Source organism: Cryptomeria japonica, chromosome 9 (genome assembly GCF_030272615.1).
Source record: "Cryptomeria japonica chromosome 9, Sugi_1.0, whole genome shotgun sequence".
Classification (NCBI taxonomy): Eukaryota; Viridiplantae; Streptophyta; class Pinopsida; order Cupressales; family Cupressaceae; genus Cryptomeria; species Cryptomeria japonica.
Window position 1 is genome coordinate 548,787,324 of NC_081413.1, and position 25,094 is coordinate 548,812,417.

The 25,094-nt window shown below is 36.9% G+C and overlaps 1 protein-coding gene across 1 annotated transcript; it reads right to left on the reverse strand.

Annotated features, from left to right (window-relative positions):
* Positions 1-569: 569 nt before the first annotated feature.
* Positions 570-24,527, reverse strand: LOC131060979 (probable magnesium transporter NIPA6). Its single transcript, XM_057994473.2, has 9 exons — positions 24,269-24,527; positions 24,134-24,190; positions 20,540-20,630; positions 20,224-20,384; positions 19,950-20,077; positions 19,663-19,800; positions 1,791-1,883; positions 1,540-1,657; positions 570-1,398 (listed from the first exon to the last, which is right to left on the reverse strand). The coding sequence occupies exons 1-9, from the start codon at positions 24,399-24,401 to the stop codon at positions 1,268-1,270; spliced, it is 1,050 nt and encodes a 349-aa protein (XP_057850456.1). The 5' UTR covers positions 24,402-24,527; the 3' UTR covers positions 570-1,267.
* Between the last annotated feature and the right edge of the window lie 567 nt (positions 24,528-25,094).

Below are 25,094 nucleotides of genomic sequence, written 5' to 3' on the forward strand. Positions count from 1 at the left end.
GGGAACTGAGCCAATCATAATTTCTGTGTAATCATTTTTAAGGCTTATTTAGTTAGTGACAATGCATTTCAAACTATATACCCTATAAAACAATATTCCATTTTCCAGGATATTGATAACTTTGAAATCAGATAATGCTAAATAATTTGGAAGCACTTCAAGCAAAACTATCAACAGATGAAGTTGTCACTCGATGACAAGGTTGGTGGCATATGCAACCGCCAGAGATGTTCCAATTTCCTGACGATATGCTTCGAAAGGGCGGGACAAGTGCAAGTCTTGGGTGATTTTGGCAGAATAGTTTCTTCCATCCTTGTCATGGCAGCTTTGTTGAACATGAGCTTGGCTGGAACATAATGTCAAAATCAACCAACCTTCAAAGGTTGGTAAACTCGCAAAAGCAAACTTATGTATGAAAGATACATAAATGCACAGAAATGTGATCGACTCAGAAGAAAATACAACTAAACATAGAAATAACGTGACATATCTAGAATACATGTTGCAGCATTGTAGATCGTAGCTGCCATCAACTGATATTTTTCAACGCATACAAATTGACAGAAATATACAAGAATTTGAGCTCTTAAAATGTACCATTTAATCACTTTCTAAAACAAACTATCTCCATTCATTACATTTGAGTGCACCAACTTACTCAATCAAAAACATTTTCAAAATACCTCCTTGCCTGTGACTCCGTATCGTCCACTTTGTTCTTTCTGTGTGCAGTATATCTTACTCTGTAATACTGTCACAGACAATTACAGTTTGTTCCTATTTATAAAAAGCCTCCTTCGAGCATGAGGAACAATTGGGCACGCCTTGGCAATTTCTTTGCCGAAATATAAATTTATGATGATCTTGCTTCCCTTACATCAAGAAAATGGGTATCAATATTTTACGACACAAAGGCGAGCCTTCATCCTGCCTAGCACTTGCCTGTTAATCCCTCCTACAGCCACCACTATCTTAGAATTCTTATGTCTCTGTACAGTCCGGACCCAGCAGCAACTGTTCCTTTTTTGAACCAGAATTGTGATCGCATTGAGCAAGTGCACAAGCAGAATGGAGAATCTAAATAGCAACAAATGCATCCCATGAGACCACATTATTGTCTGCCAGAATGACTGAAAATAAGTGATCTCTTCAGTTTCCGGGGAACAAGTTGCAAGCAACTGATTCACACGCACCACAATTTTACTTGATATTCCCCACACCTAGGATGCTCTCAAGATATTTTAGTAAGTGCCAACTTCAATACAAACTAACATGAGTCATCTTTTTGGAAAGGGCGATCTTCTGAAAACAAGCCCTGCTCGTCAGCACACTGATTAAATTCTCCACTTCCATGGCTGAAATGTGCTGATACAGAGGGTGACAAAGGTGTATACATGTCTGCAAAATAAATTGCAATGTCAAACAATGTCACTCATTAGCATACTAAGACTGCTGCCAATCATACGACACATCAAGAGAATCAAATTACTAAGAATGCTATGGTATTTTTTTTTACGAAAGAAGCCAGTTTGGGCATACTCATTGAAGGGCTCTTGTCATAATCTTTTGTTATGTGCAACAGAACTGTTCCAGAAAGAACAATGATAAAACCACAAATCTCTGATGCAATCTTGCTTGCACTCTGACCATCCCAGTCCTGCAAATAAAGAGAGGCAATCTCAAATTAGTATGAGCCAAATAACATACATTGTCAGATGCAGCAACTTTAATATCGAAAACTAATCTACAATTATGTTTCAAATTTCAATATGTGCAAAGTAGATGCATACCTTGAACATTATGATACTTGCAAGGATGGTTAGCGTTGTGAACATGACATAGTAAATTGGAGAAACCACCGCAGTGTTGAAAGTGTCAAGAGCCTGAATTGAAAAAAGGAAGTCTCCGTTAAAGTAATAGCATAAGTTCATAAAAAATATACCGGTGTTTCAAATTGTTTAAAACATGGATTATATGGTACATAAGAAAATGCACAAGTATTATGAATATAAAAAGTAGCAAAATGTGCGATTACATTCCCATATTTTATTAAGATAATGCATTATGATTAAACTATCCATTTAATATAGATTTGAAATGCTAAATGGTGAGTCAAGAGTGAATTCGTCAGAACCAAAACCAAACAACTATATACTCTAAACGAAATGAAAGGAGAAATTGTTGGGGCCATAGTCATCCTAAGAGGCTGTTCTCACCTACTCGTGGCAAAATGAAAATATAGGTCATAGAGATTGAAGAGTCTAAGTTAGAGTTTCCGAGGGCGATCGATAGTTGCAAAACTCAAGAGTAGTGATATATTCATATACAGTTATAAGAAATGGCATGGATATACTGGTGTATGTGGTGTTGTAGCGCAGATGTAAAAATAAAGTATCTCTAAGCAAGGTTGCAGATGTTTGTGTTGAACACTTGTATTAAAATAGTTCTGAGCAATACAGGCAAACTGTATTGGCTTGTCTGGCAAACTATATTCCTTATATGTGAAATGGCAATATATTTTATTGTATAACACAGTCACGCGACTTTTTTAGGGCACGACTACAAACTAGAGCTCACCAATAAATGTTTTATTGTTAACTTAGCAATAACTTTATCAACTTTGTACAGAAATTACCAAAGAATCATTTACTAGCGCAAAGCTTACGTGCTACACTGCATTTTGCTATTTTAGAATACTTTTCATCTGGACAATTCAAGGGCTAAACTCCTAATTTTATTTGCTCTCTATATCTCTGTGCTATAGAAATGCCTTTAAATTTAATAATAATTAAAGTACTTTTTGTCTCTTTTTCTACATTTTTTTAAAATCTGATTTTCTTCCATTTAAATCCTGATTTTTTTCAAAAAAGCTTTATACTTTTAGTTTGCCAATTTTATCCCCAAAAGATTTTTGCTGCTACAATCCAAACAGTGCCTAATACTGAGCAGGCCCATGGCGAGGAATTTATCATTGTTGAGTTGAATGGTGTCCTAATTGGAGGGAGTAAATTGATCCTTTGATAAAAGAAAACTAAGCCTGGAATGATTACAAAGGGTAACTTGATGTAAACAGCATAGTGAGACCAAAAGAAACTTGTCACTATCAGGTATTAAATGTGATCCAAGAGTCAAGAAATAACAGTGTTCCATGGCCATTGGGATGGGGGGACGCAGGGATGGGTTTCGGGGATGGGGGACAAAGGGCCTAAGTTTGGGGACGGTGGGGGGATGGCGGGGGGGACGACGGTGGTGGGGTGGCGGGGGGCAGTGCTGATATACATATAGTACTTGAAAAAACTAGTTATAAAAAGATGTATAAGAATAATAATATTTCAAATGAAACTATCGCAAACTAGTAAAATAGCAAAATTGCAAATACTGAATACTAAGATTTCTTGAATACTAAATAAAATTTGACAAATGAAATTGTCAAATTGGAGATTTCTATTATATCAAAAAAATGATTTATGATCATGATTCATCATTGGCTTATTGGTTATCACTTGCTTAGAAATATAGTTTGATGGGGGTTTGGGGGCAACACCAAAACAAGGTTGAGGGTAGCACCCATTACAGGGGTTTGGGTGAGAGAGAGATGTAGAGATAGGTCTAGATCTTGGGGGAAAGAGAAGAGAGTGAGATAGAGAGAGGGGTTAGAGGAAGAGTGATAGGTAGAGAGATAGGCCAAGAGTTGAAGGGAGACAAAGAGAGTGAGCTAGAGAGAGCGAAAGAATACTGATAGGAGGTTGCTCATTACTGAAATTTGACTAAGTCAAAAACATTTTAAATCTTCTAAAACCTAGAATCTGCATTATAACTCCTAGAGATCTGAAACCACTCTCAAACATCCTGCCAATATATACATGAAATATAACTTAAAAGTATAAGAAAGGAAAAAGACATTTTGAAATGTGATCGATGACTTTTTCCTTTCTTATACTTAAATGTTATATTTCATGTATATATCTGATGAAGAGAATAAGACTGGCTTAAAGACAAGGATGCCATTTTCACAAATTTTCCACCATTTTTGCTTAGGGTTTGAATTTCTAAGTTGGGGCTATGGGAGACTCCTAGGCATTCCCGAGATAGCTAGGAGACTACTAGGAGTTCCCAAGACGTCTAGACATCCCCGGTGTCTCCAGACATCCCGGTGGTGGTGTTGGGACGATGGGGGACGCCCCATGCCCATTCCCCTGTCTCAGGGACGCGGGGGTTTGTGGTGGGGGGAGAATGCATCCCCGTTGTTCACTAAGAAATAAGCAATCAGATTCATGCCAATATTGATATAGTCTATGGAGTATTGATATAGTCTATGGAAATTAAAAACTTCCACATTCAACTCAAATGCAAGAGGCCTAGTTACGTTGATTTTAATAACTTAAGTATCAAAGGATCATATCATTATCTTATTTCCATATATAAGATATTTGGTGTCAATAATCAATATGATTCTCACTCTTCATAAGGTTAAAAATAAATGTTTCCCCTGTCAAATCAAATGTGTGATGAAGAGTTATTAGAAAGAAAAATTTTTGGTGGGAGTCAACTATATAGCACACAACAAGATTTCTTAGAGGACGAGGAAAAAAGTTTGCTAGACAAAGTAGAGGAAAGGATAACCAAGTTCCCCTCAAACTCCAAGCTACACAAAATGTTAAATTAAACCATTTCAATCAAAGTAAATCAAATGTCATCCAAGAAGTTGAGAATCACAACCAATTTTTTTTAGGAATATAAAACTAGGGGAACAGAGTTAGGGGGTGCGTGTAACAAATTGGAGGAGACATACCATCAAAAAATTATTAGCACTTAAAAGGAAACCTAAATCAAAGAAGATTTTAAGTCTACAAGACCTAAGAAGAAGCTTTACGAAGCATGAGATGCAAACTTGGAACATATTTAGTGATAGGTTTAAACTTTTGTGGGCTTTTTGACCTATGGATGAAAGTTCCCAAACTCGTCAAGTCCCAATCCAAGCCAAGCCATACAAGGCCTATAGACTTGGTTGTGAATCCTTGCAAGTTTTACCGAGACTCACTGGGACTCGAGTCCTAGTGATCAAACTTGACTACATGACAACCCTTAAAATAAAAAATAAATAAATTTTTTAAATAAATGAATTTCTAAACCTTAAAAAGCCAAAAAAACACAATTAGGGCATTTTTTGAAGGGTTTAGAGTCTAGACTCTTAGAGCTTGGCTAAAGGTGACAAAATAATGAAAAATATCATACAACATGATGGAATCTATGGCCTCAAAATCCTTAATGTTGGTGTAAATTAGGTGTATTACCTAGCCAATTCACCTATAGGTCCTATTCACATGTTACGTTTACTCAAGTCCTAGGAATGTTTCAAGAAGTCTTAGTTGGCACTATATCTTATCTTTTGTCATTTACTTCTTGTATCCTAGGTCATTTGATATTTGCTATGTTAGTTGTCTCATGTTATAGGAAATAGAAACATGTCATGGTCTTGTCTAATCCTATCTTTCATCCTTTTGCCTATATAAGCAAGGCTCTTGGACACTTTGTATCCAATGCAGGGGCATCCAAGGGGTCAAGAAATCCTGTAGAACCAAAAAAAAATTGCATTTTCTTCCATAGTTGGAATTTTGACTGAGATTGGATTTTGTATTTAATAAACCCAAATATTTTTATAAAATATTTTGGCATGGCTATGTAATAGACCTTATTTCATTTTTGGTGGCATTTATATTGTAAAATTGTCGAAATTTGCCAATATGGGCGTTGGGTTTTAGTGGAACCCACATGCTCTTCATTGGAAGCCAAATAAGGTAGATTTTCAAATTTCTAGGAGATAATGCATATGACAAAGCATCTAGTTCAACTTAGGCGTCCAAGAGGAGTTTTTGGGTTTTTCTAACTTGGGAGTCAACTTGGTGAGTTGGTGGCACAAAATGGACTTCTAATTTCGGCATAGTGTAAGAAGTGTAAGAACACTAAATGGAGATGCTAATTCGAAATTCAAATTCAATTTATGAAGGAAGCCAAATTGGGCATACCATTACTGGGATGCTAATTTGGCCAAGAGTGGTATTTTGGAAGTTAGGTTTTCATTTGTAACAATATAGTTTGCAGGTGAAGGGTGGGAGAGCTTGGAAAGAAGGCTTTTCGAAGCCATACTGTTGCTGTAGCATCATGTTGAAGGTCTTATATCAGTTTTAGATCAGATTTAAGCATTTGAAAGTGAAGCCAAAAGGCTTGTTGCATTGTAATGGAGCTATGTTTGAAATCTTCAAGAGAAATCTCCATGTTTGTCTTCATTTTCTTGGTATTCGTAGCACTTAAAATTTGCTGTTCTAAAATCAGATTAGAGTGAATTTGATGTAGTGAATATCAGGTTACTTGAAGGGAAAGTATCCCTTTACGTCAGTATCATAAGATTGAAGATCATATCATAGATCATAATATCAAGCAAGCTCTTCTCTTGCCATACTCTCTTGTGGAAGGTTATCTTTTTGTTTTGCAGTTGATCCTGGGGTGAGTGAGCTAATCTTCAGCTCCTACACTTAATTTGGGCTTTATGTTGGGGGCTCCACGACTCAACCCAGCCCTCTACCACAAGGAGGAATGCACTAGGGATGTTGACCCTTGGCCTTCCTAGGAGCTGCTGCCTCCAAAACCCCACGCAAGTTTTAAAAAGAAAAAAATAAAGATCATTTTGGGCCATGCCAAATGGAAAAGCAACATTTTTTATTCTCTCAAGTTTTCCCAATTAAATCCCAAGTAAATGATTACAATTATACTTTTGGTTTGCTAAGTCAATTTAGACCTTCAACAATGCTACTATGCTTGTAGCAGCATTGCAATCTTGTCTAGTATACAAGCATAAGACAACACATAAAGCTAGTGATGCTGGGCCAAGTAATATAGGCTCCTTTGTACTTGTTGGTTGAAAATTTTGTACACTTGAGGAAATCTACAAAATTGTGGTTTCAACCACAGTGTGTGAGAAAACTCTCCTAATTAAGGGAAGGCTCCCCCTATCTATCTAATACTAAAACTAAAATAGGATGGAACAACAGTCTTTCTTCTTGTGTAGCTGTGAAACTTTGAGCTCACACTAGTTTTTGTTGTCTTGTGTAGAAAGAAATAAGTTATTTCAGACTTTGTGTTGTCATAATTTGTTCTTAATATCATTAGAATAGAAAAGGGTAGATGGGACTTCACATAGTCAAGACTTTGATCTTGATATTGCTGTCCCGTCCCAAAGGAGGTGACGGAAGTCTTTGAACTCTCAGGAAACTTCATTTCCTTTCTCTCATTTTATTTCAAAAAGTTGTTACTGCTGTTTTATATTAAATTGCTATCACTTTTTTTGAAGAAAAAAGGATATTGGCTTTCTTGAAAAAAGAAGAAAGACTGTTGTTCCATCCTGTTTTAGTTTTAGTATTAGATAGATAGGGGGAGCCTTCCCTTAATTAAGAGAGTTTTTCTCACACAATGTGGTTGAAACCACAATTTTGTAGATTTCCCCAAGTGTACAAAATTTTCAACCAACAGTTTTTGGCGACTCTGCTGGGGCCACAAATGCATTCGGAAGCCTCATGCTTTCGTTTGAAGTCTAGTGTTTTGCTGATTTTTCAGAATATTATCACTTTGGTTTTTCAGATTTCTTTAAGCTAGAAGGTTTGCGTGTTTATACTCGTCGTAGGAAGGGTGAAAGTTCTCAAGAAATATCTCTTGCTAAACGAGCTAGATTCCATTTGCTCACTAGTACATCCTCCCTTTCACGAACCACAAGTTACCTCCCGTCAAAGAAAAAGAAATCTATCCCAAGTGAAAATTCTCCTTTCTTTTTCAAACCGTTGATATCTTCATCATCTATTATGGCTAATCTTCATCCACCTCCTCTTCCCGGTCCGTGGGGAGCAACTTTGGTCCTTTAGCCTTAACCCCTCCTCTTCTTGGAAGACACCAGCAAGATCACTTTGTTCAAAGACCAAGGAAAACCAAACAAACAAGAAATAAAAACAAAAAAGGACGGAAAGAAACATACCTTGATCAATCAAAACATCCTCCAAAATACAAGAAGCAATCCTTGAAATGGAAGATTGAAACTTTTAAATAGATACAAGGAGGAGATTCAAACCCTAGCCACATTTTTCCAAAATACCATGTGCAGCAAAAACAGCTATCAAAATGGCATAATAAATGGTCAAATCTCCATCCAAACCCCGCGCCTAGGTGAAGGAAGCAAAAACAACTTAGGAAATAATGGATTTGTGGCAAATTTCAAAGGCAAATTGTGGCATTTCTCAAACACGTTTTTGCTGTTAAAATACCATAAAACCAGCAACAATGCCTTCCAAATGGCGTGAAGAGAGTTTCAAAATGCATGAAAATAGGCATGAAATCAAAACACCTTCCTCCTCCTTGAATTTGTTGGCAATTTGGCATTATGTTGTCATTGATGTCAACCGGTTTGGCAAGGTCACCAGTAAGATAGAAGAAGTGGTGACCGATATGATGGCAATACACATGAGAGTGAGCAGACAGAAGGAAGGCTACCGGTACACGTGACTTGAGTCATCTACCAGTAAAGAAGGCTTACCGGTAAGGCATAAACCGGGATGAAGGTTATTTGTGTATCATGAAGGCACAACAATCGGTGAACAGAACAGAAAGGATGTTTGATGGTCATACCGGTAAGATAGACTAAAACTGGTAGTCAACCTTGGTCGACAAAGAGTGTCAAACCAACATAGGAATCCAAGCAAAGGTGGATGTCGACAAACATGACAACTGGATGCCAAGTGGAGGTATTGCACAGGTCAGTGGAGTGTGCATCAATGTAACAAATCTGCAGGCAGGTGGGCTTTTATGAGGGACCCGCAAGTCACGGATGATGCCAAAAGATTGCAGCTCGAGGAAGGCAAGCTGGAAATACAATTGCATTGATCCTGCTAGAAGATTTGATCTTCGTACATGGTTGGTGAAGGAAACAACAAATCCACTAATGGCGAGTGACAAAGAAAAGCAGAAAAGCGTCGTGCAGACCTCCAGATTTAGAAAACGCACATTGGAATGCGAAGTTCGGTCGGTGATTGATCGTTGTCATAAAGATCATATCCCTGAAAAAAGCAGATCGAATCAAAGGGGATTCGCATTGAGTTGGAAAAGGAAAACCTAACATGGCAGTGTTTGAATGCATTCTTGGGGGGAATCCATGAATATAAATACATGAGCTCAAAACAGAAAAGGGTGATGCTTGAAGAGAAGAAGAAGAAGAAGAAGAAGAAGAGTAAAGAGAGTTGGAGTGCAGAGAAGGATTATTTGCCTTAAAATTTATTCTAAGAAAGTTGCAGAGTGAGGCAACAAGCATACCGGTGAGAGGGTTTAGCCGACAATGATTGAGTACCGGTATAACTGTAGCAGGTCCAACTGCTGAGCAAACCAGTGAAATTTGGTTGAGCAAGGCGACATCCAAGTATGACACAGTGAGTTGTGAGACTGTGAGAGAGAGAGAGAGAAGAGAGGCCAAGAATCAGAGGAGAGTGATCTCACAACCGGCAATGTGAGATCTAGTAAAGAAGAGAAGACTATCAACCGGCAGTAACATATTTGATCAGGAGTTGGAGAACTCATTTGCAACAAGAAGCCATAACTGTATCTAAATTGTATTTCAATATACATCACCAAGTTAGAGCTTGGTGCTCCTTGGGTTGGTGCCCTAAATTAGTAGGGGTTGGTGCTCCGTGGGTTGGTGCCCTAAATTTTTGTAATTCAGTGTTTCACTTGTGAGGTTGGATTGTAGCAGTAGTCTCCAACAACATTTCTCACCGAGGTTTTTCCCATATTGGGTTTTCCTTGTACATTTGGTGTTGTGGGTTGCATTTGTGTGATTGTCATCTTTGGTCTCCTCATTTGCTTTCCTAGTTTGATTGTCTAGTGCTTAAGATAACAACCAGTATTCTGGAATTGCTTTAAAAATCAAAAAAAATAGGAACAGTTGATTCACCCCCCTCTTAGTGGTACTCTGTGTTCATCAAAATTTCTCCATAAAAATCGTTGGAAATCTTCAACAAAATCCTCCAATATTGCTAATCGGGTTTTTGGGAAAGAACAAGTTTAAAATTGCAAAGAACACATGAAATCGGGTTTCTAAAACCCATTTGCAAGTTCTAAATATGTTCACTTTTCATGCATAGAGGCAAAATCTAGTTTGTGAGAGCAAACAACAATTTTAAAATACTTGAAATAGGGAAATAAAACTCCCATTACAAGTTTTAAACAACTCAACAAAAGACTAGTAAAGGGAAAATAAAATTCCTTTTACAAGTCATAAAAACAACTTGTAATAGGGAAATAAAATCCCTATTACAACTAAAAGTGACTTTATAAAACTTGTAATGGAGGATAAAAACCCCTACCATAACTTAAAATCACTTAAGTGGAACTTTTTAAATGAATTACAAGTTTTATTTAAACTTTTTAAATTGAAGTTCACTTGTAATATGTCTAAAAAGTTCCTACAATGACTTAAAAAGCCAAAAAGCAACAAGGGGGAAATAAAAAGTAAGTTACAAGTTCTATTTTTCATAAAATGCACTTGTAATTAACTAAAAAAATTCCCTACAACACTAAAACAAAGGGAAAATTAAAACTTGCAACTTAAGGAAAATTTCCCACCTGCAGTCAAGAAGAAAAAACTCGAAATTGAAGGAAAAACATAGCAAACGAACTCAGAATGCGATGAAATTTGAAACGTGGTTTGAGGATGCACTGAGGATAAGTCTAGTCTAGGGGTAGGGCAAAATTCTGCCTCAGGAAGCATGCCATAGAGTAAAATTTTCATTTTTTGACAAAAATTTCTATGTAATAGTCCATATTTTTGAAAACGAAAATGAGGACAACAACTAGCTCTAACTGGGGAATTCATTTCACTTATTGTGAAAGAATAGAAACCAAATCTCTAAGTGCCTTCCTTTTATCCATTGGGCCACAGAGTCAATCAAAGCAAAAACTAAAAACAAAAACAAAAAGACTCAAAACAAAGAAAAAGACACAGACGACAAGAAGGATGATAGTTCCCGTTCCGATTCAAGATCTCTTCACTGATCTAGAATACTTCAAGTTCTAGAATCCTGAAGCGACATGAAGATCATCACAGAATTCTGGTTCATGGTACTCATGAAGATCTGCAATGTTGAATATAGGTGAAATACTTAGACTATCCAGTAGCTCTACTTCATATGCATTTCCAAAACTGAACTTCCTCAAAATCTTACAAGGTCCAAACTTCTTCATCTGCAACTTATTATAAGTTCCAACCGGGAATCTCTCTTTTCTCAAGTATACCATCACTTCATCGCCAACTTCAAATTCCTTATGTCTCCTCTTCTCATCTACCTTCTCCTTATATTTGGTGTTCATGTCTTCCAAATGTTGTTTAACCTGAATATGCAATGCTGCCATGTGATCTGCAAAATCTTCTGCTTCTGAACTCTTCCGGTCTTCATTGCTAATGTCTCAATTCTGCTATTCCTCTAGGATGCACTTCGGTAACAATCTCAAAAGGTGTTTTTCTGGTACTTATATTCACTGAATTGTTATACGCAAACTCTTATTGTGCAAGGATCAAATCCCAACTTCCAGTTTTATCTCCCACTAAACATCTCAACAACTTTCCCAAACTTCGGTTAACTACTTTTGTCTGTCCATCAATCTGTGGATGAAAAGTAGAACTGAACTTTAAATCTATCTTCATCCTCTTCCAAAGTGTTCTCCCAAAATAGCCACTGTGGATGAAAAGTAGAACTGAACTTTAAATCTATCTTCATCTTCTTCCAAAGTGTTCTCCCAAAATAGCCAACAAACTTAGTGTCTCTGTCTGAAACTATGCTTTTAGGTAATCCATGCAATCTCGCCACTTCCTTGAAAAATAGGTATGCTACATGCAATGCATCTGATGTCTTCTTACAAGGTATGAAATGAGCCATCTTTGAAAATCTATCCACTACCACAAATATAGAATCATTCCCTCTCGGTGTCTTAGGCAATCCAAGTACAAAATCCATGCTTATATCCTCCCAAGGTCTTATCGATACTGTCAAAGGTTTATACAATCCTACATTCTGACTACTACCTTTTGCAACTTGACAAACTCTACAACTTTGCACATATCTCTTAACATCCTTATGAATCTGGGGCCAAAAGTACAGCTCACTCACCAATGCAATTGTTTTATCAATGCCAAAATGTCCACTGTCACTCTCGTCTCTGTCAGCAAATTCCTTCTCCTACTCAATGCATCAAGTACTTTGTTAGATTTCCCACTTCTATGCTTCAACGCAAAGGTGTAACTCTACAAGAAATCTACCCATCTCATATGTCTTTGATTCAACTTACTCTGACTATTCAAATACTGCAAAGCTTGATGATCTATATACAATACAAACTCCTTAGGCAACAAGTAATGTCTCCATTTCTTCAAGGTTTGAACTATGGCATAAAATTCCTAATCATACACTGAATATATCTTTCGAGCATCATTCAATTTCTCACTGAAATATGCTATTGCTCTCCCTTCTTGACTCAAAACTGCTCCTATTGCAGTTCCACTTGCATCACAATCCACTTGAAATACCTTATTGAAATCCGGTAAAGCCAACACATGTTGCTCAGTCATTTTCTGCTTCAACAATTCAAAACTTTTGTTTGCTCCGGTGGTCCACTTGAATTCCTTCCAATCTCCTCTCATGGTCTCAGTCATAGGGTTACAAACTGAATTGAAATTTCTGATAAACTTCTGGTAAAAACTAGCCAATCCATGAAATGATCTTACCTCTCCAATGCTTTCCGGTGTAGGCCACTCAACAATGGCTTTCACTTTCTCGAGGTCCATCTTCAAACCATCCTCAGATACCACAAAGCCCAAATAGACTAACTCATCCTTCATGAAAGTGCACTTCTTGATATTGAGCAGTAACTTTTCTTCTCTCAACCTCTGCAAAACTTGTCTTAACTAAAACAAATGCTCCTCTTTTGTTTTACTGAAAATCAGAATGTCATCCAAATACACAATAACAAACTTACCCAAGAATTTCTTCAATACCTCATTCATCAGCCTCATGAAAGTACTCGATGCATTAGTCAATCCAAAAGACATCACCAACCATTCATATAGTCCTTCATTTGTCTTAAATGTTGTCTTCCACTCATCACCTTCTCTGATCCTGATCTGATGATATCCACTCTTCAAATCTATCTTTGTAAAGTATTTTGCTCCACTCAAACAATCTATTATGTCATCCATCCTAGGCAAAGGAAATTGGTATTTCACTGTGATCTTGTTTATTGCTCTTGAATCGGTACACATCCTCCATTCTCCATTCTTCTTAGGTGCTAATACAGCTGGTATTGCACAAGGGATCAAAATCTCCCTGATCAAACCTTTCTTCAACAACTCCTGCACTTGTCTATTCAATTCTTCATTTTCTGCCGGTGTCAACCGGTGTGCAGCTTTGTGAGGCAAACTAGCTCCAGGAACCAAGTCCATGCAATGACTAATACTTCTAACAGGTGGCAATCCATCAAGTACATTATCTGAAATGATATCCTCATATTCTGTCAGCAGATCCCTTATCTCTGTCAGGTGTTCTCCTTCCGGTTCCGATCTCTCAGTCTTCTTAGGAATTAAGGCAAAACACACATTCACATGTCTCAGTCCATCCAAGAATTTCCTTCCATCTACTAGACAGATTTTGGTATTAGTACATACTTCACTCTTCAAAGGTTCCTCCAAAGATAACAAGGTTTGCTTCATCCCATTGGCCACAATAGTGTATGTATTCTTCCTCCCATCATGTATTGCATGTCTATCAAACTACCAAGGTCTTCCCAACAAAAGGTGACAAATATCCATAGGCATAATATCACACAAAACTTCATCATGATAATTCCCAATTTTCAATTTTACCAAACATTGTTCACTTACTAACAGCTTATGTTCATCCTGAATCCATGCTATCTGATAAGGCTTAGGGTGTTTCAATCTCTCCAATTTCATCTTATTCACCATCTCTTTTGAAACAAGGTTATCTGAACTACCACTATCAATAACAACTTTACAACACTTACCAGATATCTTACAACTGGTCTTGAGCAGAGTCTTCCTCTGCAAGGGTTCTTCATCTCCTCCGGTATAACACAAAGCTCTCCTCATCATCAACAATTCTCCATCTTCCGGTTTACTGTCTGATCCAGTGGGGTTTTCTTCCACCACTACTACTCTTCTAGTAGCCTCTGTCTTCTTACATTCAAATGCACGGTGTCCTTCTCCTCCACACTTAAAGCAAGTTCCTCTAAATGTCCTCTTGTCTTGTCTTCTAAAGTTCTCATTCCGGTAACCATCTTGTTCTCTCCTCTGGTAGAAATTTCTATCATCCTTTTGGTATGAATTACCTTCTTTGCCCACTTCCTTGCCCTTGCTCTGATCTGTACCGATAAACCTTCCACCTCTACCTCTCTGTCTCTTCTCATGCCTTTTGTTCAATTTCTCTTCAGCCTTTATTGCATACTGGTAAGCCTCTTCAACAATTTGATCATATTGAGTTCATCTTGTATAGACATCCGCAATCTGTTCAAATATCTTGCAATCTGTTCAACTTCATCATCAATATGTTCAAGACCTTGAATCGAAAGATCTATCTTCTAGGCACAGTCTATCTATCTGATACTTTTTGATTCTCTGATTGATTGCATTCTAAAGCATGATTACAAATATATATATATATCAATCCAAAGGATCCAGTCGGCCCAAAAGGATCAAAACCCGAAGAACAAGACCTAACGTGCAAAATGAACAAGGTCGGCCTCCACCAAGAGATTCCTCCGGAAAATCCAAAGGATGAAACCTAGAAGGTCAGCCACACGCCAAGAAACATCGAGATCAATGCCCAAGGCTCCGCAAGCTTCGGAATAGGTTCCAGTAGATCACCAGAATAGGTCTCAGGCAACCGGTAACAAGAAATTGTCATGGAAACCGGTAGCGATATCTTGTCGGAAAGTGATCCAAAAGAGATGCGGCTTGAAAGCAAGAAAGATGATCAAGTCTTCAAGCAGACTCCAACTCCACAGGATCCGGTGAGCCAAAACCGGGACACACAGAAAGGAAAACTGAAACTGCAAATAGAAAACAAAACAAGAAAGAAAATGTTTTTGGTTGATGCAAGATTGTTGTGAACCGGGGATGCTCCTACATCACCTCTAGGCTCTATAATATTATTGGTAATGCAAAGGTGATTGTTCTTTCAAGTTCATCACATAGATTGTTTGAAAGGTGGTGGTTGACTTTCTCCAATAGCAATTTGAGGATCCACTAGATCTTGAGATCTTGCAGCATGCAACATGTATTTCTTTCTTCAAGAGATTCACTTGGTTTGCCTGGATTCTTGCAAAGATTTGCTAGTAACAATTGCCCAAGCATATAATAGCATGCAATTGCAAGAATAAAATAAGTTGAAACTAAGTCATGTGTTAGTCAAAGATTTAGAAATGTGAGAACATACAAGACCTGAGACCAAAATCAAAATTATCAGCTAGTAAAGGGATTCAAATGAAATATCCTAGGCTACCAGATAAATGGGTAATTCAATAGGAAATGTCTTAGAGTTACATATATGTGAAGAAATTATGTCAATATCATTCCATGGAAGATCAAATCAGGAGCCAACAAACTTCTCTGAAAGGACTCAAGAAAATTTCAAACCCAAGAAAGTATCTAATATGAGCTTGTGTATCTTAACCCCAACGATCAAGAAGGGCCAAGATAAGAAATTTCAACAATTGATTAAGAAAGCACAAGGAAATAAGTTACACAACCCACATAGAAAGTGCCCACAAAGCAAAAAAAACGTCACATCAAAATGGACTACAAAGTATTCGCAAGAATGACACCCATCTATTATTTATATCAACTCGTCTCTAGAATAATGATTTACGTACCATTGATTCTGAATATGAGAAACCAAACCCAATAAACATGCCTAGAAGTTGAGTCATCCTAAAAGTATTCTAAGAATAACATCCTTTGAGCCCTGCAATCTTTAGAACTCCAAACTATCAACTACCTTTGCAATGACAAAAGACCTCTAGCTACACCACATGCCACCTAACAACAACATCTCACTAAACTATGTCCTCTAATCCCTTTGTGCTAACCATGACATCAACTATAGACATACGACTAAACAGATAGAATTTGTTTACTGAGAAATCTTAACGTGCTAATATTCAAACTAATACTTCTAACTAGATAAAATAACAAACCACAACACCCCAAAGGAAACCCTTTGGCACTATCTTGTAGAAACTGTTGTGCTTAGCACACCATCCCCGTCTTTGATAGGGACCCCCCCCCCTCTTTTCTATTTCAAACCTGTTGTTCGCATGAGGGAAAAGTCGTCAGACCTCCTAGGTATACAAAACAAACTTTTCTTCACTTGATAATGCCGAGAATTATGCTGAGGTTTTGCTTCAAGACGTCTTGAAATCTAAATGATCAAGTGAAACAAAGTTCCGCTATTCTTAGTTTTAAAAAGGCAAAATCGTATTTCGACCTCCTTGATAATCCCGAAAGAAACACTGAAATGTTGTGATGCCTTTATAAAAGATGAAAACAAAGAAAGTTCGGTCTTCCAAAGTCCTTATTTTCCCCGATACAAACACTGAAAATGATGTTGAATTTTTTTCAAAAAAAAAAATCGTAAAAGAGAAAGTTCGGCAAAATTGAACAGAAGCATAATCATCACTACGAGTTTGAGGTAAAACAAAAATCCATTTATGTGCCCAAGGACTGAGTTAGGCAATGAGACAGGATGAGAAGGAACGGATTTGTGCCATGTTCTAAATGCAAAGTAAATAAGGACATTAGCAGGAGATGTTAGCATTGTTTGTGGCAAAAGCTCAATGCTCGTGAAATACTAGACACACGTTGCTTGAGTCACCAAGTTCGGTGAATTTTTTTAAGGACAAAATGCTTATTGCAAAATTCCTCCAAGCTCGATAAAAAGGCCGGAGTATCACTTCAAAGTGATGAGGAGTTGAATTTCTTAAAGATCAACAATCTTGCATACAAGCCGATAAAAAATCCCGAAGCATATCTTAAAACGGCATAGAGGTCAAAATTTCAAAGCACGAAAGAACTTCGACGTTTGACATTAGGAAGGTGAACATCGCCTTTGTTTTTACCGATAAAGGCACCAATAAAGAGCGTCAACTCTAGTCGCATGATGTCTTAAAGAAAAGTTAAATCGCTCTTGTGAGGGCCGATAGGAGGTTCCAGATCATCAGAAGCATTTTTTTGAGACATTTCAAATTGGCATTTAAAAACACAAACCCAAGCAAACATTGCAAGCAAAAAAAAGGGCCCCCTCAACTCGGCATTTTTCAGTAAGTCGAAACAAAACATTCTGTGTTTTTGTATCCAAACTTTATGCCAAAGTTCGTCCTTAATCTCTGTTAAAGCAAATGGGGAGGTGAGGTACGATAGTGTAGCTTAGAGAAATGCTAGGTTGGACGTAAGGAAAAAGCTAGGCTCATTGCTTGTGATTTAAATAGAGACAAGTAATCTCCATGCCCAATAATCATCTAGTATCGAATGTAGTTTTGTAAGTGGAGCCTGGAATTTTAATATAGTCTTTGTTATTATCATGTTTATTACAATGATCTTTCATTTTCACATGATGGCATTGATAAGTTCCATGATAATAGAAGTTGTTTTTCTTGTAGAGATTGTCTGCGGGAGAGTGAGTGATTTGCTCGCAAAACGACCCTAATGGCGGGTTCATAAAGTTGCCGATGAGGAACGTGCAATAGGGTCAAGGGCAAAGCATGACAATGGTAAGGACCACAGTACAGAAGGCCCAAAGTGATGCCATTCCAAATCTCTGGAAGGCAATAGAACACACAAAATGTTACAGGACATGCAAAATCAAAAATGAACAGCTAGACATACCAAAAAGTTGATTTATTTTAAAGGCAACTGCTTTATTGTAAAATGACTACATGTGGGCCCAGTTTAATGTAATTCAAAACAAAAAGGTACCACAAGTCAATTATTTCCCAGCTACTAGGATTACCCTTTTTGTGCCTCTAGCCCAATAAAACTGTGTCTTCTAGCAAAATTAATTGGAAACAGTTGCAAGTAGCTGAGATGGTAGTTGGAGGTAGTTTAAGTCATTAACCAAATAGTTGTCAAAGCTTTTATGAGGCAGATTACGGCCATTAGATGGGTTAAATGCTGGCCTTTTAATCAAAATGTAAAATCTATGTCCAAGGGATTGAGCTTAGTTGGTTAAAGCATTGAGTTCTCAATGTGGAGACCCAAGTTCAACTCCCATGAGGGACACCTTTATGTAGAATTCTAAGTTGTGACTCTTGGTCTTCCATTGGTTGTTTAAAGTGGATTTCTAAGTTGTGACCCTTGGTCTTCCAATTGTTGTTTCTAGTTTGGTGCTCGAAAGGAGCTAGTATGTAATAAGTTTGTAACGTGGATGCTCGAATGAGCAAAAAATGAACTTTGTGATTCTATACTTAATACAAAAAAATGTAAAATCTATAAAATGCCAATGCATCTCTCATTGTAAGGGGTTAGATAAGATTTTTATAGCTAGCCATTAGAATTAGGAGTAAAAGTAGAATAGAGTAGAAATTGCTGGACAGAAATTGTTGTAATGGCAGTTGTATCAAGTGAATAAACATTGAAACATGGTGTTTTGCCATTTGTTTTCTTTTGTTGACATGGTTTCTTTTCATCAAACTGGCTAATGTTCAGTGAATTTAATAGTTAAGTGTGAGGGTATTTGATTTGATTTCAGGTTCATACCATTGGAGGTGTGCTGATTGTAGGTCTTTGTGTATGGTTAAACTAAAACCTATCATTGTTCTTAGTTCAACTATGAGTGTTTGTCTCAGACTGCGCCAGAATTGGATGTTTGAATGAATATCCGTAGTTTGAAAATCCTTATATTCCCCTGGAGCTTGCACTATTCCTGTGGAGTTGTGAGTATATCTCTAGCTAAGCAAGAACTAGTTTATTTGACGTTTGTCTACCCATAGCACCAACTGTTACTATCATTGTCCTCACAATCCCTAAACCCTAATCCTTTTACTTTTATTTCCCCCAACTTAAGGATCAAGGCATCACCAGATGCAAGCCAACTTGTAGCATTCGTAAGTCCCCTCGTGTTTACCAACAAAAACACATCAATCGTTGAGTTATCCTCAGCACTCAAAACCTGACAATTAGAACCTTGAGGTTATCCCCTTTGATCAATCCGAACAGCATTAGGGATTTCCCTATTCAAGAGAGAATTGGATGCAGTCGGCATTCTATTTTGTGTTGACCAAAAGCAGCACTTTTCACACATCAACAGGTATCAGATAGTTGTAGGAATTAATCTTGCCTATGCTGAAATCAATTATGGAAATTAACATCAATTCCAATACAGCAATAATGAATTAACAAATGAACCCTTCTTTAGAGAGAGACATAATGTTTTTCAAGTTTCAACCTTATAATGATTAGCGACCTCACAAAAAGTAACTTTTCTGAAAACTAAATTTCCTAATACAACTATAGCAAACAGCTTCTACATTATTTGGATAACTGGAATGAGAAACAATTCATCTAACCTTATTCAAGTAGTTCATTTGCATGATAACACAGGTAATCACTACCATTGTAAAAAACCATGTCTCTGGATAAATTAACTGATTATTTCCCTCAAAAGTGAGCTTCAAAGCAATGCCCAGTGCTTTCACACTCATGACCTGCATACAAAATACCATATTCTTAAATAATGAGAGAAAAAAGAATTACATTCAAAAATGATGATTGACTTTTTCACGCAACATATTTTCTCAGGACAAAGCAAAAGAAAACCATATTATTAAAAGAAAATAATGTTTTACAAATTTACCGATAAGGAGCCCATTAAAGAGCAAATGCCTGTGAAAACCAACACATTTGTATTTCCACATCGTGGGGCAAAATGGAATATCAACACCATAACTATGGCCACAACAGACACCACGTACAGCAAAAATGCTATACAATGAACAACAGTAACTGTTAGTTACCTCTATCAAGAATTACCAACTTCTAAACCTTTGTTAAATGTAGATAGTTCAGGCCCTTCAGAGTACAATTTATAATCTTGACAAAACTCTAAGAACGAAAGATGTTACAACTACCAGTTTGAGTTGCCAGATGCCAAACTTCTTCAACGGAGCTAATAGAACTTTCATGAGGTGCATGAATCACAATAACCACCGAACCAACTATGCACATAACACAGCCCAATATCCCCAATTTATGCAGTTTCTCCTTCAGCATAAAGTTTGCTAGTACAGCACTGTTTATAAGTATCACAATAAATTGAAAGTACAGCACTGTTTATAAGTATCACAATTAATTGAAAATCAGACTATTCATTAAATCCTAGTATTGACCAGAATTGAAGAAAGAACACAATGAAAAAAAAAACTGTTTGAAACTAATATGTTGTACCTGATAATTATGCTCAGTGCACCTAAAGGAGTCACCAAAACTGCAGGAGCAAATGCATAAGCAACAAAATTTGCAACCTCTCCTACAATCACTGTAAGCCAAATACCAGATGATAGATGTTATATGCCTTTGTCCAACATTCATGCAACTACTACCTCATTAATTTTAGATGTAACGTAGAGGTACCCAGCAGAAGCTCAAAAAGTGGAAACCATTCCTACGTACTCAAGTATCCTCTAAAATATTTTCAAAGTCAATTTAAATCAACTTTTCTTGCATACAATACTAAAATCAAAAGTTTATAGTCATGCAACAATATTCATGTAGAAATTAGCAGGTATACATCATTAGGAACAAAGAGACTAAACTTTAACAAAACAAGAAAAATGTAAAAAAGGGGGCAAAATCATTCAATGGTGCCCGAAGGCAATAATATTTTATTAAAATTGACACTTGATAATAAAACAATGGGTTTGGATGTGTGCATATAAACATTAATACACATTTCTAAAGGAGGCCGACATAATATGTCACCTAGCCTAAAATTCATCAGAAGGTCCGAATTGATACTTGATAATAAAACAATGGGTTTGGATGTGTCTATATAAACATCAATACACATTTCCAACGGAAGCTGACCTAAATATGACACTTAGCCTAAAATTCATTAGAAGGTCCTTAGACAAAATTATTAAATTAAAAACACCAACAATCACCCATAGGCCTGACTAGGGAGCTCAATCACTAAGACTGTTGAGGATTGTCCCCCTTGAAATAAACTCAGTGTATGCAAAAGTCAAACACCATAGATGACGACATATTTCTACATAAAGGACATGCATGTCTGCATAAAGATTGCACAATTTAGTGAATAACTTGGAAATTATTTGCTAAAAAACTCACCTCCCTGATCGAAATGAAGACACGTAATTTGTCAGTCATGCTTTAAGTTCCTGAAACTTGAGAAAGTTTTTATCCTTGTTACTGATACAAAAGATCCATAGAACTCCAGAAAAACCATCAAAAAAATTGATTGGTATTTAGACCCACCTAAAGATAGTTTCTTTGCATGTCCACAATTGTCTATGGATGAGCTTTAAAGCTCGTGACATATGATAAGTAGCATTTTTTCCAAAACTCCTCTCAATGAGGTTTCCCAAGCATACAATCTTCACATACATCGATAACCAGGTATATAGGGGAAAATTCATAAACCATTATTTTATATACCTTGTGACACGTCACATGGTTGATGTGACCCAAACAGTGATGCCAAAGAGAAATGATATCGTCTACTTCATCAACCAAATAATTGAATCAAGAAGTAGAACAAGCGCAAAAAGATGCAATTTGGGTAAGGCATACGACATGTTCCTTTGAACAGCAAGGTATAAGATAGGGTTTGACATTATTCTAGAAAAGGGGGATTAGATGGAGCATATATGCTGATTATTCCATTATCGATCATTGGAGCATTGATTGGAGTGCACAGCCTGGGTTGCCATGGTTGAGAAAAGCGATGAAGAAAAGGCAGCAACCTTTAAAAGGGTCGCTGCCTCTAAAGGACATGACCATTGATGGTGGTCTTACCACCATGATAGAAGAGGTAGTCGAGGGAAATAAAGGAAGAAGTAAGTAATAAGACAAAAGCCTAATACCTGCTACAAATATACTCAGCCATATATCCAAACTGGTATGAATTCCAGGAATTACATATAGCAAACTGTAGATGCATTACATGGTGATTTTTGCGTGATAATATCTGTATATTCACAGTATTAATACCTTGTATATTTATGACTGATGCTGATAACATTCTGCATACTTGGTAGGCAATATATACATGTTTATGAATCTGATCTATGATACTGCTGAATACTATCTCTAAAGGGAGAACTGTTATAAGACGCCCTACATGGTAAGGGGAACTGCTGTACAAGGGCACCCTACATGGATACATTGGCTAGGGGGGACTGCTGTATTAAGGCACCCTACATAGATACATTCAGTAGGGGGAACTGCTGTACAAGGGCACATGGATACATTGGGTAGGGGGAACTGCTGTATTAAGGCACCCTACATGGATACATTGTGTAGGGGGAACTGCTGTATTAAAGCACCCTACATGGTTACATTGGGTACGGGGAACTGTTAATCAAGATTCAAGACACCCTACCAACTATTGCACTATAGCTCACTACCAAAATTCTACTCTGTTATATTACAAGAATCCCTCTTTATGTTATACTTAGCTAATTCTATATGTATAGCCGCTTATACGATCATTCCTTAATGTAATTTGTAGTATCTTCTCACTTTGTTTCTGCAGGTTTTAACCACAGCAGAGGCTAAGGTACTCTCTCTTAACTACTACACTAAGAACTGAGATCCATAATTAGGATATTTTTAAGGCATTCTACTAAGGGACATTACACAAGTTGTGGTTGGTCCAAGCTGCTGCTAAACAATGTGTACAAGATTAAACAAACAATGTCCATCTGAACAATACCAAAAAAAAATCAAAATTGAACATAACTTTGGGGTTTTTACGCATTGAATCTATTGTTTCATGTTTTCTTTTATTTGAAGTTTTTTTGTTTTTGACTCCTCTATGCCATCCTTGGCCAAAAAGGCACTAACAGCTGTATTAGAATGTAATGTCCCCTACCTGATCTATTTCAATGGTGATGTCACTAGATGCTTTTGATTCCTTCCCTTTATATCTCTCAATTTGAGGGAGAGGTCACACCTCTTCATCATGTATGCCCTTTGGCAAGAGACATACCCTTTCACCATTAGCACCCTTTGAAAGAGTGCAACTCTTCATTATTTCTACCCTTTGAAAGGGACACAGCCTTTCATAATAAGATCTGCACTTATTATTTAAATCAGATCTGCACTTCTCATTTCCAAATTATCCCCCCTTCTCAAATGAGGTTTTCTTCTCCCTTTTATATCTCATTATTGAGGGAGTCACAACTTTTCCTTTCATGTCTTTTGACTTTTCATTAACTTAATTAATCATATTTAATTATATTATTTTATATTTAAATTTAATTTTTAATGTTTTAATTTTATTATTATCATTTATTATTAAATTCTATTTCAAAGGGGGGACATTACATAGAATAAACTAAGACAATCTTGGATGTTCGATTAAATTTCCCTGTCATCTGTTCCTATTCACTAAATTAATCTTAAAATGGATGTGGGACGTTTGATAATCTCTTGGTCCTGGACAGTAATTGAGTGATTACAAGAGATTATCCACTTAGAATCCAGGAGGTTATGCATTTGATCTATCCTTGTTTTAACAAACTATAACATCAAATGACCAAGGGCAAAATAGAGGTGTGCGAGACATTCTAGTCATTTGGGTTTTATAATTTGGATGTTTCAGAATAACAAATAACGTTCCGGCAGTTTATTAGGGTTCTGGATGCCTCAAATAACAAACAACTTGCCGACTGTAATGTACACAATTCCGTATCATAGCAAATTGAATTTCAAAAAATTACTAATTAGGATTGCAGGCAAACATAAACTCTGCGAAAAGCAAAAGAGAAATTGTAAAACGGAGGAGGAGGAGCGTACTAGTAAGCATGCCCGCCCACCACAAAGGCTCTAACAGATACGAATACCCTCCCACGCCTGGCAATCACAATCAAACACAAACAAATGAGAATATTACGCATATAATTTCTCATATTTATTGAATTCAGAATTCACCTGCGCGTACACCAGAGGCTGCTGCTGCCCTCCTGAGACCCTTTTTCTTGATTATAAAACTGGCTCCAATGAATGCACTGGAAACCAGCGCCACAACCACCCCTTTCATGTTGTCCGAAGACCAGGCCCCCATTTTGTTTCCACCAGATCTCACCAGCGGCTTTGGTTCTGCTTACCCGCGAATTCCTCAAGAAGGCAGCCCAGCGCCTCCATCCAATGCATGTGTTTCTTCATGCGCGAGAGTATAAACGATTGTTACCGTGTACCTTATTAAAATAAAGAAAAAATAATAATAATAATAATATTGGGTTCCCCTATATTATATTTGGTTTTAGTTAGTTCTTTTGTATTGATAAATGTCATTGGTCAATCAGCTTGGTCAGGTCATAAAGGGGGATGGGTTAATTAGGGGGACAAGGTCAATTGTGTTTTTTTTAATGAAGTTACAATTAAGAGATGAGTTAATTGTTTTCTGAAATTTATAATCAAGTGAAAAGGTTAATTGTCTAATTTTGGTTTGAGTTATTTCTTTTGTATTGATAAATGTCATCGATCAATCAGTTTGGTCATGTCATAATGAGGGATGAGATTAATTGCATTTGGTCAAGTTAAATTACAATTAGGGGATGAGTTAATTGTCTTTTGGAAATTTATAATGAGGAGAAGAGATAATTGTCTAAAGGTTGATTCGATGTTCTAAATAGGGAATGATGTCGGTAGATTTAGTGAGGTTATAAAGAAAGGGAATGATTTTTCATTCTTGTTTTAAAAAGGAGATTTGATTTTCAATTTTAAAGGATTTAAACTCAATATCATAAGTTTCATT